The sequence below is a fragment of the Zingiber officinale genome, chromosome 2B (assembly GCF_018446385.1).
Source record: "Zingiber officinale cultivar Zhangliang chromosome 2B, Zo_v1.1, whole genome shotgun sequence".
Lineage (NCBI taxonomy): Eukaryota > Viridiplantae > Streptophyta > Magnoliopsida > Zingiberales > Zingiberaceae > Zingiber > Zingiber officinale.
In genome coordinates, this window is record NC_055989.1 from 92,569,691 (window position 1) to 92,588,537 (window position 18,847).

Sequence of the window (18,847 nt, forward strand, 5' to 3'; positions counted from 1 at the left end):
AATGATGCATCTGGAATGCCATAAACAAATATTATCTGAATTATGAAATATATAATCTCATAATATTTACCTGCTCCAATTCTCTCCTTCAGGATCAGTTCACGCCATGGAATATTTAAATCATCTTCAGCAAGTCTTATATCATTGCTAGGTCTGTTTCCAATATGTTTAGAATCCTCCGTCAATTTAAAATCCTTCATATCTGCATTTGGCTCACATGGAGCAGTGTTGCCACACCCATCTTGTGCTGTAAGCTTCATTGGTCCCAATTCTCGTTCAACAAGATCTGGGTTTCTTGCATTCCTCAGAGGATTGAACATTTTATTTGCATTGACAATATTACCATCTGGCCAAGTAACCTTTTGGATACAAGGCTGAAGTGACTCAGTTCCACCATCAGATGGCTTAGAGGAGGATGGATCAATAGCATCTCCTTCAGCAATAGAAGTACCTTTGATAATTGGACATGCATAATTAGTTGAAGTCGATTGTGCTATTGCATCAGAAGAATTTAATGGTTAAGAAAAAATTGTCCTTCAGAGACAAGCAGCACAAAAGTGATGTTTATCAGAGCTGGATATTAAGCATATAATCTAGACGATATCAATAAGTATACAATTAAAATAATAAAAGTAGGGGAAAACAAAACCAACCATTGCATTTGTAGCTTAAGATATTGATGCAATAGTACTTTCAAAATTTGACATTCAAATTTAGCAATTAATTCTGTTGAATTTGAGGTATATTAAGCAGATCAATGTGGCCATCTTTGTTGCTTGTAAATAAACTTAGTCTAGAACTTGCTTGAGTCCTAGTCAAGTTTCTAGCAGTATAGCAACTATAGAGCAATAGTGAACCACATAACATAAAAATTGGGTGTCAAATAATGGTGACTTGGATGCTGCATCCAATGATGCAATAAAAGGAGTAAAGTGTAACTTGAGAGGGTGCATAGTGATGCAATTACATCAACAATATATTTATGATTATTGACCTGATGGACCTTGCATGAATGGAAATTCTTGGCAAGAAATTTTTCTTGAAAATGAAAATGAAAAAGAAAGAGAAATTAAGACTCATCATGTGAAGAAATAAAGATAATCTTGGAGAAGGTTTAATATTATACTTGCAACTCCCAATCATCATAAAAATCTCAAATTCTTGAGTTGAAGAATTTCCAAGAGATGCAGTATCAAAATCTGATTCCCATACTATTAACAAGACTTGTGTGATGATCATGCCATTAGATCCGGGACAGGAAATTAGTACCCCAATACAAACAAAATGAACCAATATCAGAAGTATAAATGTGTATTATTTGTAAGAGTTACCTGCTGAAGCATCTTTGAAGATAAGATTCAGTGATTGACAGTCCTGAAAATATTGTTTGGCCAAGATTCGGAAGTTCACATTTATCTCAGATGATTTGACTTTTGGAGGGCGCAAAGGTGAAGCAATTGAAACAGAATAGGGTCCATTCAGCAAGGAATCAGGTTCACATAAATTTCCTGGGTTCTTAATCAGATCAACTAAGTATTCCCTGGTAAAATAATGTAGTATTCAATTAATCTAATGATAATAAACAATAGCCCTAAATACCACAGGCTTAAAGAATACAGATGCCCCCAAAACAATGGTGCAGCATGAATGCAGTGTGATATCTCATGTATTAGTATTACAAACAATATACCACAGCAAAGAAGATTGTGGAAAGTTGGATATAACTACGTCAAAGAGAAGTATAAACACAAACACCGATTACATTAACATGAAGTACAGAAAGAGGGATCAGAAATAACAGTCAGAACAAGGTACACTAGTCCATTTAGCAACATACAGTCCCATTGCTCCTCTAATTTTTTACAATACAAATTGATTATAGTCTACTACCGTTATGCCAATTACAATTTGTTAGTGATTATTGAATACTTCCGAAGATTCTCTTGATTGCAGGGATTATGATTGATTTGGATTCCCTTGATTATTGGATTGAGATTGATCTTGATTATACTCCCTTTACCGTAGGGATTGAGATTGATTTTTCTTTTCTCTCCTTATGTATATAAATACCTACATATAAACATATTAATATAACATAGAGAGATTTTCTCTTCTCCACATGGTATCAACGCGAGGTTGAAAGGCAAACCCTGTTTTTTTTTTCTGCGCCGTCGAGATCCTTTCGCCGCAACATCGCGCACGCCTCTTCGCACGCATATCGCAGCCCCTCTTCGACAACTACCTGACGCTGCCGCCCTCCTCGTCGCGAACTGACGCCAGCGTTTTCCTACATCATGAGCACACCGTCCTTCGTCCTCTCCTGCAGTCCGGCGACGGAGAGAGGCTCGGGAGATCAACAGTTTGGCGACGGCAGGGATTATTCTTCCTGCAATTCCACCGTCCTCACCTATCTTCTTGCATCGCTTGAGCCTTTCTTCGCAGTGTGCCCTCTTTCACCGAGCTGATCAATGGCTTTCTCCGGCACTCCAAAGCCGGATATTTCAATCTTTACCAACCACATCACTGCACCACTCTCTTCTAAGCAGTTGGATGGTAAGAACTACTCTTCTTGGGCCTCTCACATTGAGCTTTGCCTTGTTGGACAGGGTTATGAGACACATCTCACTCACTCCGAAGAGGATGTCCAAGTCGCCAATCGTCTTCTATGGAAAAAGGTTGACGCCCGGTTGTGTTGCATTATCCGAGCCACCATCCATCCATCTCTTAGGGGTGTCTTCCGCACTCACAAAACCTCAAAACCTGTAACTCTGTTTGGACACAGGTTCAATAACTCTTTACAAGCACCTCTCGACAACTCTATTAGGTTTGTGAAAATTTCATGACCATCCTCAATGCCCATCAGGTTAAGGATTCAATGTCAACCTATCTAGGTTCAGTTTCTAGTTTTCTTTGTGACTTCAATGAACTACTTCCACCTGCGGCCACTCCTGTTGCAGAGCTTAAATATTGGAAAAAAAAATTTATGTCTCTGGCTTTATATGGTCCGCCCACAGATTATTCTCATGTTCGCGATCAGATCCGGGGCAGTCCCACAAAAGCTACCATGAACAATATCTGGGCAACTCTCGTCCGTGTCCCTGCCAAAGTCTTAACGTTGCCTCCTCCGTTCCTGTTGACTCGTCATCTTTGGTCTCTTGAAACAACAACAGACCTCCACCTCGTAAGGGTGCCAGAGGACGTCCTTGGTGTGATCACTACCATCGACCAGGGCACACGATTGATAAGTGTTGGAGTCTCCATGGTCGACCTCACCGTCTGAAATGGTATGAGGATCGTCAAGCTTCAGATTCCACTGCTGCTGTCGCACACGTTGGCAATTCCTTTATTGGCATATCTCGCTCTTCGAGTCCTTGGGTTCTTGACTCTGGGGCCACCAATCATATCACTGGTAATAAATCCCTTTTTCTTCTCTATCTACTTCCGATTATTTACCATTTGTCACCATGGCCAATGGTTCCCAGACTCAGCCCCAGGGTGTTGGTATTGTTCATCCTTCCCTCTCTCTTTCTATCCATAATGTTCTTTATGTCCCCGGAGCTCCCTTTAATTTATTATCCGTAAGCCAACTTACTCAAGTCTTTGATTGTGTCATCTCTTTTACTAAAACTTCTGTTTCCTTACAGGACCGGAGTACGGAGAGAATGATTGACTTCGAATGTGAGTCTCGTGGCCTATACAGGCTTCAACAACCCTCTCTTGTTGGTTCGGTGGCAACATCTCCACTTCTTATTCATGCTCAATTGGGGCATTTAGGGCTAGATAAGTTGAAACAATTACATCCTAGTCTTTCTCACTTAGAGTCTTTGTCTTGTGAGTCATGTCAATTAGGAAAGCATGTTCGCAGTTCTTTTTCTCCTCGTATGTGAGTCGAGCTACGTCACCTTTTGCTTTGGTTCATTCTGATGTTTGGGGTCCGAGTAGTATTTCTTCTACATTGGGATCACGATATTTTGTTACTTTTATAGACGATTTTCACGTTGTACTTGGTTATATCTGATGAAGGATCGTTCAGAATTGTTTCCTATTTTTCAATCTTTTTTCCATGAAATCAAAACTCAATTTGGTATTTCTCTTCAAACTTTACAAAGTGATAATGCACGCGAGTATCTATCTACTCAGTTTCATACCTTCTTGACATCTCACGGTGTGTTGCATCGCACGTCTTGCCCTCATACCTCTCAACAAAATGGGGTTGCAAAATGTAAGAATCGTCATCTCCTCGAAACCCGGACTCTTCTTCTCCACTCTCACGTTCCTCATCAGTTTTGGGACGACGCTATACTTACCGCGTGTTATCTCATCAATCGCATGTCTTCCTCAACTCTCCAGAGTAAAATACCTCATAATGTAATTTATCCTCATCAGTCTCTTCATCCTTTACCACCTAGGGTCTTTGGTCCTATAAGTTTTGCTCATGCTCTTGATCCTGGCATTGAGAAACTCTCTCCCCAGTCTCATAAGTGTCTTCCTTGGATACCCCCGATCTCAGAAACAGTATAAGTGTTATTCTCCTACTCTCTATCGGTGCTTTATCTTTGTTGATGTCACGTTCTTTGATTCGGTTCCCTTTTCTGGGCTTCACGCATCTCCATCCGAGTTCTCTCCTTCTCCGCCAGTACCATGATTGTCTTTTATCCTCCGGGGGCGTCTCTATCACCTCCAGTCTCATTTCCTCCTTTGTAGGTTTAACGGCGTCGTCCTCGCCTTGCTTTGTCGCCCATCACTGACATTGCTATAGACACATCTTTAGAGTCGAGTCCTTCGCCTCTTCCTCCGGTCCAGTCCCCTGAGTATGATATTCCCATTGCATTTCAGAAAGGTATGCGTTCCACTCGGAATCCTTCTCCTCATTATATTTCCTTGAGTTATTATCGTCTTTCTCCTCCCTACTTTTCTTGTCTTTCTTCCTTGTCGTATGTCTCTCTTCCAAAGACTGCAGGTGATGTCTTTGCCCATCTAGGATGGAAACGAGCTATGCTCGATGAAATGCGTGCCTTACAGTGCAGTGGGACTTGGGACCTCATTCTTCTACCACCTGGGAAGTCAGTTGTTGGTTGTCGATGGGTGTATACGGTGAAAGTTGGTCCCGATGGTAGAGTTGATCGGCTTAAGGCTCGCCTCATCGCTAAAGGCTATACCCATATCTTCGGCCTGAATTATGGGGACATTTTTTCTCCGATTGCCAAGATATCTTCTGTGCGCCTTTTCCTGTCCATTGTTGCGATTTGGCATTGGCCTCTTTATCAGTTGGACATCAAAAATGTATTCTTACATGGTGACCTGCTCAAGGCGTTCTACATAGAGCAACCTCCGTGTTTTGTTGCTCAGGGGGGTTTTCTGGTCTTGTATGTCGCATGCGGAAATCTTTACATGACCTCAAGCAGTCACTCAGGGCATGTTTCGGTAGATGTAGTACTGTAATTCAACAGTTTGCCATGACTCGGAGCGAGGCTTACCATTCTGTCTTTTATCTCCGCTCATCTACTGGTTGCATCTACTTAGCGGTTTATGTTGATGATATTGTCATCATATGTAGTGATCATCTCGGGATTTCACAAGTAAAACAGCATCCTTTCTAACATTTCCAGACAAAGGATCTCGGCAAACTCAAATATTTCTTAGGGATAGAAGTAGCACAGTCTAAAGATGGGATCATCATATCCCAAAGGAAGTATGTAATGGATATTCTGGAAGAAACGGGAATGTTAAACTTAAAGACAGTCAACAACCCTATGGATCCTAATGTCAAGGTCCTGCCAAATCAAGGGAACCTCTTCCAGATCTTGAACAGTACAGATGATTAGTAGGGAAACTAAGGCACCTTACTGTTACTCGTCCGGATATCTCATTTACAGTAAGTGTAGTAAGTCAGTTTCTCAACTCTCCATGAAAGGAACATTGGGATGTTATAACTCGCATTATTCGATATATCAGAGGTGCACCAGGAAAGGGTCTTTTGTATGAAGACAAAGGACATACTCGAGTTGTAGGATATTTTGATGCAGATTGGGCAGGATCTCCCACTGATAGAAGATCCACTTCTGGGTTTTGTATATTTATCGAAGATAACCTTGTTTCTTGGAAAAGCAAAAAGTAGAATGTTGTGACAAGATCCATTGCAGAGGCAAAATATAGAGCTATGGTCATAGCCAGTCAAGAGCTTATATGGCTAAAACAGTTGCTTCAGGAACTAAGGTTTGGAGAGGTTACACAAGTATCACTTATGTGACAACCAGGTCACCATACATATCTCCTCGAACCTAGTTTTTCATGAGAGGACAAAGCATATTGAGGTTGATTGTCACTTTGTCAGAGAGTCATATCTGGAGAAATATCTACTAGCTTTGTCAATTCACATGATCAACTAGCAAATATATTTACTAAGTCACTGAGAGATCCCAAATTGACTACATATGTAACAAACTTGGTGCATATGATCTATATTCTCCAGCTTAAGAGAGAGTGTTGAATACTTCCGAAAATTTCCTTGATTGTAGGGATTATGATTGGTTTGGATTCCCTTGATTATTGGGATTGAGATTAATCTTGATTGTATTCCCTTGACGGTAGGGATTGAGATTGATTTTTCTTTTCTCTCCTTATGTATATAAATACCTACATGTAAACATATTAATATAACATAGAGAGATTTTCTCTTCTTCTCAGGTTCACATAAATTTCCTGGGTTCTTAATCAGATCAACTAAGTATTCCCTGGTAAAATAATGTAGTATTCAATTAATCTAATGATAATAAACAATAGCCCTAAATACCACAGACATAAAGAATACAGATGTCCCCAAAACAATTGTGCAGCATGAATGCAGTGTGCTATCTCATGTATAAGTATTACAAACAATGATACCATAGCAAAGAAGATTGTGGAAAGTTGGATATAACTACCTCAAAGAGAAGTATAAACACAAACACTGATTACATTAACATGAAGTATAGAAATAGGGATCAGAAATAACAGTCAGAACAAGGTACACTAGTCCATTTAGCAACATACAGTCCCATGGCTCCTCTGAATTTTTACAATACAAATTGATTATAGTCTACTACCGTTATGCCAATTACAATTTGTTAGTGATCTTCTCAATTGAAGCCCAAGTGTTGGAACACATGGACCGAGATGGCCGGATGCTCTCATATAAAATCCTAAACAAATGCTTTCAATATCATACCAAGATCGATTAGCATGACTTATACTTTCTTGGTATAGAGATGACTCACCTAGGGTGGAGAGATTTAAATCTCCAAATGAAAATGCTTCAAGAATGGAATACTAGGGACTAAGTTAGCTGATACTTCTAGGGATCAAAATGTCAAACTAATGTTAGCACAGGAAGAGTCATTAATTGATTCAAGAAGATACAAAATACTTGTTGGGAAACTAAATCACCTCATGGTTATAACACTAGACCTCATTTGTAGCGAGCACAATCACTCAATTCCTTGATACTTCATATTATGGCCACATCTTTAAGAATTCTTTTGTACCTAAAAAATGCTTTGAGCAAAGATCTCCTATATTAAAAGTAAAGTCACCTTCGAACTAGATAGATTCTCCTACAAACAGGAGATCCACAGTGTTACTACAACCACATGGGAAGTAATCTAATTTTCTAGAAGAACATGAAGTAGTTGACGTAGCCAAAGTGTACAAAGATGAACCTAGGATTATGACTTTAGCTACATGTGAGCTTATCTGGGTTAAGTAATTGGTGAGCAAGTTAGGACATATCTCTAAAAAGCTAACAAAGTTGTATTATGACGATTAAGCTACCATGCATATAACTTTTGGCATGCTATTCTACAAGAGGACAAAACACAAAGATTATCGCTCTATAATAGAGGAGCAATTCAAAGAAATTGACCAATCTTTTGTCTTACTTCAATCAGCTAGTGGGATTTATTATGCTCTTAAAAGGTTGTAAGTTCAAGTAGATAAAAACAAGCAACGCTTGCATGATATCTTTAGGCTAGCTGAGTATTGGGGATCCATGTGTGAATAACCGATATTGCAAGAATTAAAACGGTATATTATGATTGAATTTTATATATATATATAGCGATAAGGGATTATTAGAGGTAATTAGCCTTAACCCTTAACATAAATGATCATCAAGTTGTGTTTGTCCTACATGATTTTTATCCATTTATTTAATCTCCATACAAGGCAATATAATATTCAAATTGACTATATTATTTTTTTATTGTATTGACTAATATTTTATTTTAGTCTTTCTTTACTCCTAACTCCTTCACTCTAATAAGTTCCTTCCTCTCTAATAAGTTCAACTATTCTAGTTGTGGAATTTAGCAATCCATCTTTGAAGACATCTATATTATCTTAACCTATTTTTTCACCTTTATCATTTATTAAAACGCCTAATTTCTTTAAAAATTAGTATCTTTTATAAACCTGCATCTTAGCATTTTTCATGCCCCTGGGCTAAGGTGTAGGGGCCTTCCAAGCGGTTAGCCAAACATCTAAGATTCAAATCTTAACTGCAGCACACTGCAGGAATTTTCTTCCAATGGGACAACAAATCTAAGAACGTTGGCTGCTTGGATGTGGCCGGTGGAAAATTTCCGTGGGGTCGGGCCAGTCACCTCTCTTTCTTTTTTTTTTATCTTAGCATTTTTCATATTTATCATATTAACTTTTTGTACATGTTGTTTCCTAAGATCTCAACGCACTACTTTGATCCATAAAGTATTGCAGGTTATACTCAAAATTTTCATTTAAGCCTGAGCAGGATACAAGAATTACACCAGCTCCAGATATCTCTCTGTTTCAAGTGTTCATTTTTATCCTATTCAACATATACTCATAAATATTCTATTATTGAATAGCAATACCATGTGATCCATCTTAACAATCTATCAATTCTTGCTTGTTACTGAAACAAGATTTATCATACTTAATTTGTTATTGCTCATCTTAAGACTTTTAATTTCCAACTCTTTTTAACACAATTCAAACTTTGAATCAAATCTAGTTACACTTTCATCACTTAATACAATATTGTCTACAAAGAATATAGCACCAAGGAGGTTTATGATGAATATGATTGGTTACTTCATCTAATACTAATGTAAAAAAGATAAACATAGACCTAAACTACCGTTGATGTAAACCTAAAGCTAAAACAAAATTATCATTTATATTTTTTATCACTTCAAATTAATTACTAGACATTCCTTTCTTCTTCAAAACCACCACAATGGTTATCCAGGGACTCCATTAATTTCAAATGATCTCACAAATATTATGGACTGGACTAGGACAATAATATCAAGCCTTGATTCAAAAGATACTGATTATAGTTTGATAGATATGTGGCCTTTTGATTAGTAATCTCAAGAGAAAAGTTCAAGTAAAATATAGAAGACACATTGAAACACAGTATTTTAACCTCTCTTTGTCCCTCGTTCAGCGAAACAATAGTAGCATAAAGCTACAAGGATTATTCAGCGTGAGAATTAATATGTGAATTTCAATTCTTCAAAACTCAATGATGTAATAGAAGCATCAGGTCTTGAAATCTCAAATCAGTAGTCAGATACAAGTGGATCTTACCAGTCCTTTGTCCTGGTACTAAATATAGTGCTCAGTACATGTTTATTTTAGTTTGTTCTATAGTGCCTGTAGTCTATCACCATACAAGTTCAAGCCTACGGCAAGGTGTTAAATCTATATAAGGTCTCAACACATGATATAATTTTTACGCAACATAAGCCATATTAATCACCACCACAGGAGACAACAAGAATCACTCTTCACTATCCAAAAGTGCATTAGATTGTATTAAATGATATATTGTAAATTTTTTATTCTCAATATGATCCCTTTCATTAAGAAATCACAGTGCTCTAACCTATATCCGTGCAAGGCACTCTAAAGCATTATTGCATGATCAGAATACGAATTTGGATTGCAATCTTTACCTTTCAAGACCAAAGCGCACCAAACAAGAAGAGGCATCATCTGTTTTGCAATATTTGCATCCCTTGGCAACCCGGCAAGGCAAATTAATTGTGTCTGCCAACATCTGTGGGAACAGAACAAGCAAAAAATCTAAATTAGATACATCCTGACTCCTAAGAATCATGATGCACTAGGAACAATATCACACAGAGAAGACAAAATTTCACATATAGAAAAGTGAAATTTTATTAAAACCATAGAATATCCTTACATGCGGGATTGAGAATCCTTTTCATAAAAGGAAATAAGGGATAATTCTCCTAAGACTGAGTTAAATTTTATCCAGTAATGCTCTGCAAAAATCTTGACGCCTTTCAAAACTTAAGATGAATTCTCATACTACTAATTAGTCAAGACACATGAGCATGAAACAAACAAACGCATGAAAAAGCTAATAAAGCAAATAGCACTCATTAAGATAGCATACTTCCAAACATTCTTGCCTGGAAAATTTAGCTTAGAGTGGCAACAGAATTAGAATCATCAATTAGAATGACTCATTAAGTAAAATTAGAGCAAACGTGTACACTAAAATCACCTTAAAAAGCAATGCTCGATGCCTGCAAAGACCAAACGATAGTTTTCCCATTGGAAGTACAATAGAGCATGAACTAGCCTTGATAGTCTCACCACACTCCTTCCAGCAATGTAGAAGAGCATCTTCTCCATTAAAAGCAATACCCCTTGTGATGCAAATGGATAATTAATTACTAAAGAAATAAAACCACACACTTAATCAACAGACTTAGTCTCCAAAGATTTACCCCATTCGAGTGCAAACAAGCTTTGCTAGCTGCTCCACCACATCTTTTGCTGTAGCACAACTACATGAAAGGCCAGTTACAATTGTTTCCAAATGCCTTAGGTCTGGATCGTGCTGTCTATCTATAAGAACTACTTCAATGGATGAGTCATTGGGGTGAACAGTCTTCAATGACTCAATTGATGGAATTCGGTTCTCTTCTTCCACATCTGTACATAGGGTCCACACAAATGGATCCATTCCCTGAATTAGGTAAAATCCGTCTGGAATCTTATCATGGTAAGACAAACATCCATTTACCTGTTGGAGTAAATGACTGTTGTTTATTTTTGCCAAATATCAACATGTACAAAATCAATGCTTCCATTAGAAACATAATGGTCAAGTACAATAAATAAAAGAAAGAAAGGTTTTAAAGATTAAAACATGTGAGGACACAATTTCATAAAAAGGAATAAAAGCAAATCTGCAATGTATCGGCAAATGCAGAACCACGATCTTAGATGAGTCAGAGTGACAACTTCCATACGTAATACATTCTTTACTAAGATTTCATGTGAAAAAAAAAACAAAGACATAATTAAAGATTTGATTTTTTGTGAAAATATATTGCTCATCTTTTCACTCAAAGTTCAAGGGAAAGAGAAAAGATAATGTTATATGCTTAGGTAGTTTAGTTGTATTTCAACTTGAAAAACCCCTTTATGTCACTATAAAAACCCTTCCTAGCCATCTCTATTCTCCCTCAAGCTCTTTATCTTCTCCATAGCAACTCTTTCAATCTCTATGTTTCAGGGCTTGATGCATGAAAGCTACTGGGTTAAGCTTTCTTTCGGAGGAATTCCTGCAATTGAACAATTACATATTTTAGTTCACTCTTCTACGTTGATTTTCGCATTTTATTAGTTAGTTTTGATAACTCCGCTCATGACGACCGGTCATGGCCAGTCTCAAGCCCGGATAAAGGAGGAGAGTTGTGTTAGGTTGCCAGCCAGCGTCAAACTATGGCAAATATTTAATGAATGGATCCATTAAACTATTGTGCTAATGCTAGGTTGTTCCCCGGAAGGAACACGTTGCAGGGTCCGACTGTAACGTCTCAGCAAGGACCGCTACATCTTCATAACTCGGATGTAGTGATAAATATGCAAGAGTTCACGTTACAGGGTTCGACTGTAACATCTCAGCAAAGATCGCTACATCTCCATGAGAACTTGGGTGTAGTGCTAAATAGGCAAGAATTCTCACACCATAGATTGGATAAGAACAAATATGATAGGAAAACTAATAATCTAAGATTTGGAACATGGAACATAGGAACTCTCACTCGTAAATCAATCGAAGTGGTAGATATGGTTAGGAGAAAAATTAGTATTTTGTGTGTACAAGAGACAAAATGGACAGGCGAGAAGGCAAAGATGATAGAGAACTCGGGTTTTAAGTTATGGTACACTGGAAAGAGTAAAGCAAGAAATGGAGTGGGTATTATTGTAGATAGTTTGTTAAAGGATGAAGTTGTAGGAGTAGTTAGAAAAGGGGATAGAATTATAGCCCTTAAGATAATAATAGCAAAAGAAACTATGAACATAATTAGCGTATATGCACCACAAGTAGAATTAGATGAAGCTACCAAATCAAGGTTTTGGGAGGACTTAGATGAAATATTACAAAATATTCCACCAAATGAAATGATTTTAATAGGAGATAATCTAAATGGGCATGTTGGAGTGAAAAATGAGGAATATGAGAGAGTACATGGGAGTTATGGGTTTGGAATAAGGAATGAGGAAGGGAAAACTATATTAGATTTTGCGATAGTATATGACCTTATATTAGCTAATACGTTTTTTAAGAAAAGAGAAGAACACTTAGTCATATTCAAAAGTGGGAATAATAAATCGCAAATTGACTTTCTTATGGTTAGGAAGAAGGATAGAAAGATTTGTAAAGATTGTAAAGTCATCCCTGGAGAAAGCTTAACTACCCAACATAGGGTAGTAGTGTTGGATATACGCCTCAAACATAGTATCAATAGAAAGAAAATATATATAATTCCTAGAATTAAGTGGTGGAAGTTAAAGGATGGGAAGCAAAATATATTTAAGGAGAAGGTAGAAGTACAAGCATTAGGTGAAATATACGATGACTCTAATATAACATGAGATAAGATGGTATCAAAGTTGAAAATAGTAGCTAAGAGTGTACTCAGTGAGTCAAAGGGACATGCACCACTAAGTAAAGAATCTTGGTGGTGGAATGAGAAAGTACAAGAGAAAGTGAAGGAAAAACGAATAGCTTATAAGGAATTATATATTTGTAAGAACGAGGAAAACTTAAAAAAATATACAATAGTCAAGAAAGAAGCTAAGAAAGTAGTGAGTGAAGCAAAAAATAAAACTTTTGAACGGTTATATCAAAAATTGGATACAAAAGAAGGGGAAAGAGACATTTATAGAATAGCTAAAGTGAGAGAAAGGAAAACAAGAGATCTTAGCCAAATAAAATGTATTAAAGATGAATGTAATAGGGTATTAGTAAACGATGGTGAAATAAAAAAGCGGTGGAAGAGGTATCTTCATCAACTTTTTAATGAAGGTTTAGGTGACCAACTTAACTTAGATAATTTAATTAGGTCAAATGAGCATAGAAATTTTAATTTTTATCATAGAATTCAAACTTCAGAAGTAAAACAAACTTTAAATAAGATGCACAATGGAAAAGCCGTTGGACCAAATGATATTCCGATAGAGATATGGAAGTGCTTAGGGAAATAAGGTATTGAATGGTTTACAAAATTATTTAACATGATATTGAAAACGAAAAAAATGTCTGATCAATGGAGGATAAGTACTCTAGTTCCCTTATATAAGAACAAGGGAGACGTACAAAATTGTGCAAACTATAGGGGTATTAAACTAATGAGTCATACTATGAAATTTGAGAAAAAATAATAGAGAAAAGATTAAGGAAGGAGACCACAGTGACAGAAAATCAATTTGGGTTCATGCTTGGAAGGTCGACAATAGAAGTTATACATCTTCTTAGACAATTAATTGAAAAGGAGCAAAAACAAGATCTACACATGATATTCATTAACTTAGAAAAATCTTATGATAGAGTCCCAAGAGAAATTATATGGAGAATTTTAAAAAAGAGAGGTGTTAACGTAACATATATTGAACTAACTAAGGATATGTACGAGGATGTAACGACCAGAGTAAAGACTCCAGGCGGAGTAACTAAAGCATTTCCAATAAAGATAGGGTTACATCAAGGATCAGCTCCAAGTCCCTATCTTTTTACACTAATTATGAACGAACTCACTGCGTGCATTCAAGACACAGTACCGTGGTGCATGTTGTTTGCAGATGATATTATTTTCGTAGATGAGACACGTGAAGGAGTAAATGCTAAACTAGAATCTTGGAGGGAAACACTAGAAGGGAAATGTTTTAAGCTTAGTAGATTAAAGACAGAATATATTGAATTTAAGTTTAGCAATATTAGAAGTAATGAAACAATTGTTAAGATAGGAGAGGACGAGTTGCCCGGAACCGAGAGATTTAAATATTTAGGATCATTTTTACAAAATGATGGAGGGATTGAGAAAGATGTTTTACATAGAATACAAGCAAGATGGGTGAAATGGAGGGAGCGTCAAGTGTTTTATGTGGCCGTAAAGTACCTCTTAAACTTAAAGGTAAGTTCTATAAAACCGTAGTTAGACCTTTTATGTTATATGGAGCTGAATGTATGACTCAAGCACATGAGCAGAAGATGAGAGTTGCAGAGATGAGGATGTTAAGGTGGATGTGTGGGCATACGAAGATGGACAAAATAAGAAATGAGAGCATTAGAGAGAAAGTCGGAGTTGCATCTATTGAGGAAAAACTCCGAGAGACACGTTTAAGATGGTACGGACATGTACTTAGACGACCAATAAATACTCCAGTTAGGCGATGTGAAACTATGATAAACATGTATATCAAACGAGGAAGAGGAAGATCAAAAAAGATTTGATTAGCAACAATAAAACAAGATAAAATTTATTTAAATATAGATGATATAATAGGAGATAGAGCTCAATGGTGTAAAAGGATTCATACAGCCGACCCCACCTAATGGGAAAAGGCTTTGTTGTTGTTGTTGTTGTTGTTGTTGTTGTTGTATTAGTTAGTTTTGATTTGTTTGATCATCAAAGCAAACATGGAAACAAAGCAACAAACTAGTGATTGTGCTAGACAGCATACCATCAATGGATGGATAATTTTCAACATTAGAATTGTATTCGCTATGATCACATCAGTCACAATGGAGGGGTAAAAAACTGTGAAATAGAAAGCTATAACATTCAGATCAAGTTTTTGTAAGTGGATAGGATTGAATCTTAGGGGGGGTTAAGATGGTCTAAAACAAGATTGGGATGTAATAGTGCAGTATGATCCCCCATTCAATGCTTGGAAATGTTATAGGACCGTGATTTTGACTTTCAGATTTTGTTGGTTAAAATGACCATTGAACAATTGTTACATGTTCTCTATCAAGCGTTAAGGAAGAGACCAGATACTATACACAAGACAAGTTTGATAGCTGGAATAAATTCTGGACTATGATATGTCAATAAGTTAAATGGTTAAGAGGGTTTTAGAGTTTCATGTAGTTGTCATGTTGCCCTAAAGATATAAGGAAAGATTTATAGATTTATGGTACAACCCATCATACTTATAGGCTAGAGTGTAGAATTGATAGAAATTAACAAATACAAAGAAAATGCAGCATGAGGCAGAGAATGTTAAAAATGAATATAATTACTAAAGAAGATAAAAAAAATTTATTGTTGTTAGGGAGCAATTAGATATAACTATCAATGATAAAATGAGAGAATGTAAGTTTAGATGATATGAGCATATTAAAGAAATGACAATTTTATAATTAGACAAGTTGAATCAATTAAAGTGTGAGAATAGGAGACTAAACGAAATTCTAATTAATGAAAAGAATTAAAAAATCTGAAACATTCTAGTAATATAGTGTCAATAGAAGGAAAAGATACATGTAGTTGAGGCCTCATAGTAGGACTAACAAAATAATAGATAGGATATGTTGATAGCGATGAAGTAGATAGGTTCAGATTGGTGTAACAAAATAATAATAATCCAATTCAATCATACACTTGAAAGCTCTATGGGTGTTGACAATGCATGAGCCTACTATAAAAATAAAAAGGACAATCTGGTGCATAAAACTCCCGCCGATGAGGGATCCTGGAGAAAAGTTGGACCATATGGGATCTATTATACATAGTCTTATCCTACATTGTAAGAGGTTGTTTCCGCAACTCTAACCCATGACCTCCAAGTCACACGGTAGCAACTTTACCATTGTCCAAAGCTCATGAGCCTACCAAGCAGCATTATATTTCAATAAAGAAGAACTTGACTCTAATTTATATTCTATGAAGGACTTAACTATAAGATTCATTATTAATTTAAAAAGATAATCTAGAGTAGAGGATGAGGTGTTGAGAACTATTTCACTCTTCTTCTATTTGTTTACAATCTCTATCTCATTTCTCAGATCATGGAATCAAATCATTCATACCTTCACTACTTAGGAATTCGGACACCACTCATCATCTTCACCTTTGTACCTCTTTTTCTTTATAATCCCTACAATAGACGATAGGGAGAAGGAAAACTCTAATGTTGTGCTCTCAGCAAACTAATAGTGAGCGCCTTCCCTCATGCTCCTTTAAAGCCTCAGATACCAATGCCAACATTGTTGCCTCTCCTGCCATACTTGGTGCATGGATCCAAGGAGACATCTCCAGGTGTTGAAGTGGTGGCAACACTTTTATCCAACAACTACTGAAAGCAATGCCTCACATAACCCACTATCTCAGCTCTTTTCTCAGTATTTTAGTCTCTGCACCTGCATTGGCAGAAGATTAAGCAATTGCATCTTTATAGATTTCAAGGATGAAGTGTTGGACACTCAAGCACAAACCTAGTTGAGCACATAGAGATTTCATGGAAAAGTATTTAGGGTAGAGAGAGGGCAGACAAAGCTAATTCAAAGACTGTAGGTCAGAAAATTGGTCCTCGATCAAAGGAGGATTCAACTTTGAAAATCTATGGCATCTCAAGGACACTTTTTTAAACCAAAATAACTTGGCTACAGTTTCTAAACTGTAAAAGGCTGAAATTAGAAGAGAAACTTAGGATCATAGTTCTGCAGAGGAGGAAACATATGATTAATGATTCATCTAGTGTAATTAAATCAACCTCATGCTCATGAACATCATCAAATGAAAACGCAACAGCTTCCCTATCAATTTATAAGTCCTCCTTTATTGTAACATTTATTCCGGCTTCCACTATTCAATCTTAACATCACGATAGTGCATCCCCTTATAAGGGCCCTTCAATTTCCCCTCGGATTATAAGTTCATGAGCATAAACATATGACATGTTTATCAGAATTTTTATTTCATATTTTTCTTTTCAAGTAAAAACAAAGTTTGTACTATTGGTGCCATGAAAGGATGGCCCTTTTACCGCTTTATCCAATAAAAATAATACAAATGTAGATTTGTCCCTGCAGCTTTCTTTTGCTTTGCAACACATTGTGCTAGCATAGCAGAGATGTTGTAAGTAACCATGAAATGTTAGAAACAGTACCCAACATAAACTGGCTGTCTAAACATCAAAACATTTCCAATCTAATTACGCTGCTTGTTCCAATCACAAGTGAAAAACTGTGTTGTTCGTTTTAGCAAAGATAAAGAAATAACTTTGAGAAAATGATAATTTGGCATTAACAAAATAAGATTAATAGCAGCAAAAATTAAAAATTAAACAGATAACAGAGAGGATGAAACTGTCTCCGAACCCAGAATCGATGGGACAAGGAAGTAGGAGCAGCACGTTCCGGCAGCACCATCTGATCTGCGGCGTCCAAGAAATTAGGGTCCTCCGCGCAGGCCGCCTCGGAGCAGAGCCGAAGCGCCAGAGCTAGCTGGAGCTGGTACGTCTCCTCAGCCTGCTGCGCCCAGCTCTTGGCCGACGACGACGACAGACCGGCAGCGGCGCCGTCCTGCCCCCGCCCCTCTCCTCCCGCCAAGGGATTAAATCCTTCCGAATCGACGTTCGAGGAAGAGATCGTAGCGGGAAGGTAGTAGTCTCCCGAGAAGGAGCTCCCCCCGTAGCTGCTCCCGCTGGACTGCCGCTGCAGCGGGGGCGGCGCCGCCACGGACGAGGCGTTGATCGGCCACTCAAAGCGAGCGGCGCGGGCCTTGTCGGAGGGAGGAGTATCGAACAAGGGAGGCGTAGCCTCATCAGGGTTCTGGCCGAGGAGGGAGTAGCTCGATCGCCTCCCGGGCATTTCCATTACCCAAAGAAGGGGAGAAACGCACAACAAATTAGGGATCAGGCAAAATCGAGGTAAGTTAAAGAAGGAAACAATCGTCGGCGAAATTAGGTCGGTCGCCGGCGTTGAGAGAGTCGATTTGGATGGAGGAAGAGGAAGAGAGGAACGATCGAAGTAGAGCCTCAGCAGGCACCATTAGTATTTTTTATGTTTTTTTTTTCTTATATATCCGTAAATTATAGTCGCTCCCAGTCGATTGTCAACGCTGGACAGCTAGTTTTGTTTGCAGGTAATTTTACTCAAAACCGTCAAAATCTGCTCTCACTCCCTCGCTGCCCGACGCTGTGGGGAATTATATTTTAAAATTATCCAAACTATATGTAAAATCTAATGTTACTCTGTTGTGTTATATTTTGTAATATAAATTACGAAAATCATATTCCAAAATCTGAATATGTTTCCCTAGTTTAAAGTAATCAACCAGCCGAGTTTTATGCTAGTTTGATGGTGTTTAAATTTATTTAATAAAATAATTAAACTAAGTCCAACTTAAAATGAATTAAATTATTTTAAAATGATGTTTTAAATTTGATTTGATTTCTTTTTTTTAAGAGTTTATATTTGATTCATTCAGATTGATTATTTAAAATGTTTACTATTTTAAACTTATTTGATTTGTTATTAAGTTTAATAATACAT

At 37.2% G+C, this 18,847-nt stretch overlaps 1 protein-coding gene across 2 annotated transcripts in view; it reads right to left on the reverse strand.

Moving 5' to 3' along the window:
• Positions 1–18,340, reverse strand: part of LOC122046375 (serine/threonine-protein kinase CTR1-like) — a 37,847-nt gene extending 19,507 nt beyond the window's left edge. For both annotated transcript variants that reach the window (XM_042607050.1, XM_042607051.1), the window contains exons 1-6: positions 17,672–18,340; positions 10,782–11,080; positions 10,556–10,700; positions 9,978–10,081; positions 1,332–1,540; positions 71–451 (exon numbers count right to left, since the gene is read on the reverse strand). In XM_042607050.1, coding sequence (XP_042462984.1) covers positions 71–451; positions 1,332–1,540; positions 9,978–10,081; positions 10,556–10,700; positions 10,782–11,080; positions 17,672–18,169 — 1,636 coding nt within the window. In that variant the 5' untranslated portion in view covers positions 18,170–18,340. The remainder of the gene's footprint in view (positions 1–70; positions 452–1,331; positions 1,541–9,977; positions 10,082–10,555; positions 10,701–10,781; positions 11,081–17,671) is intronic.
• Between the last annotated feature and the right edge of the window lie 507 nt (positions 18,341–18,847).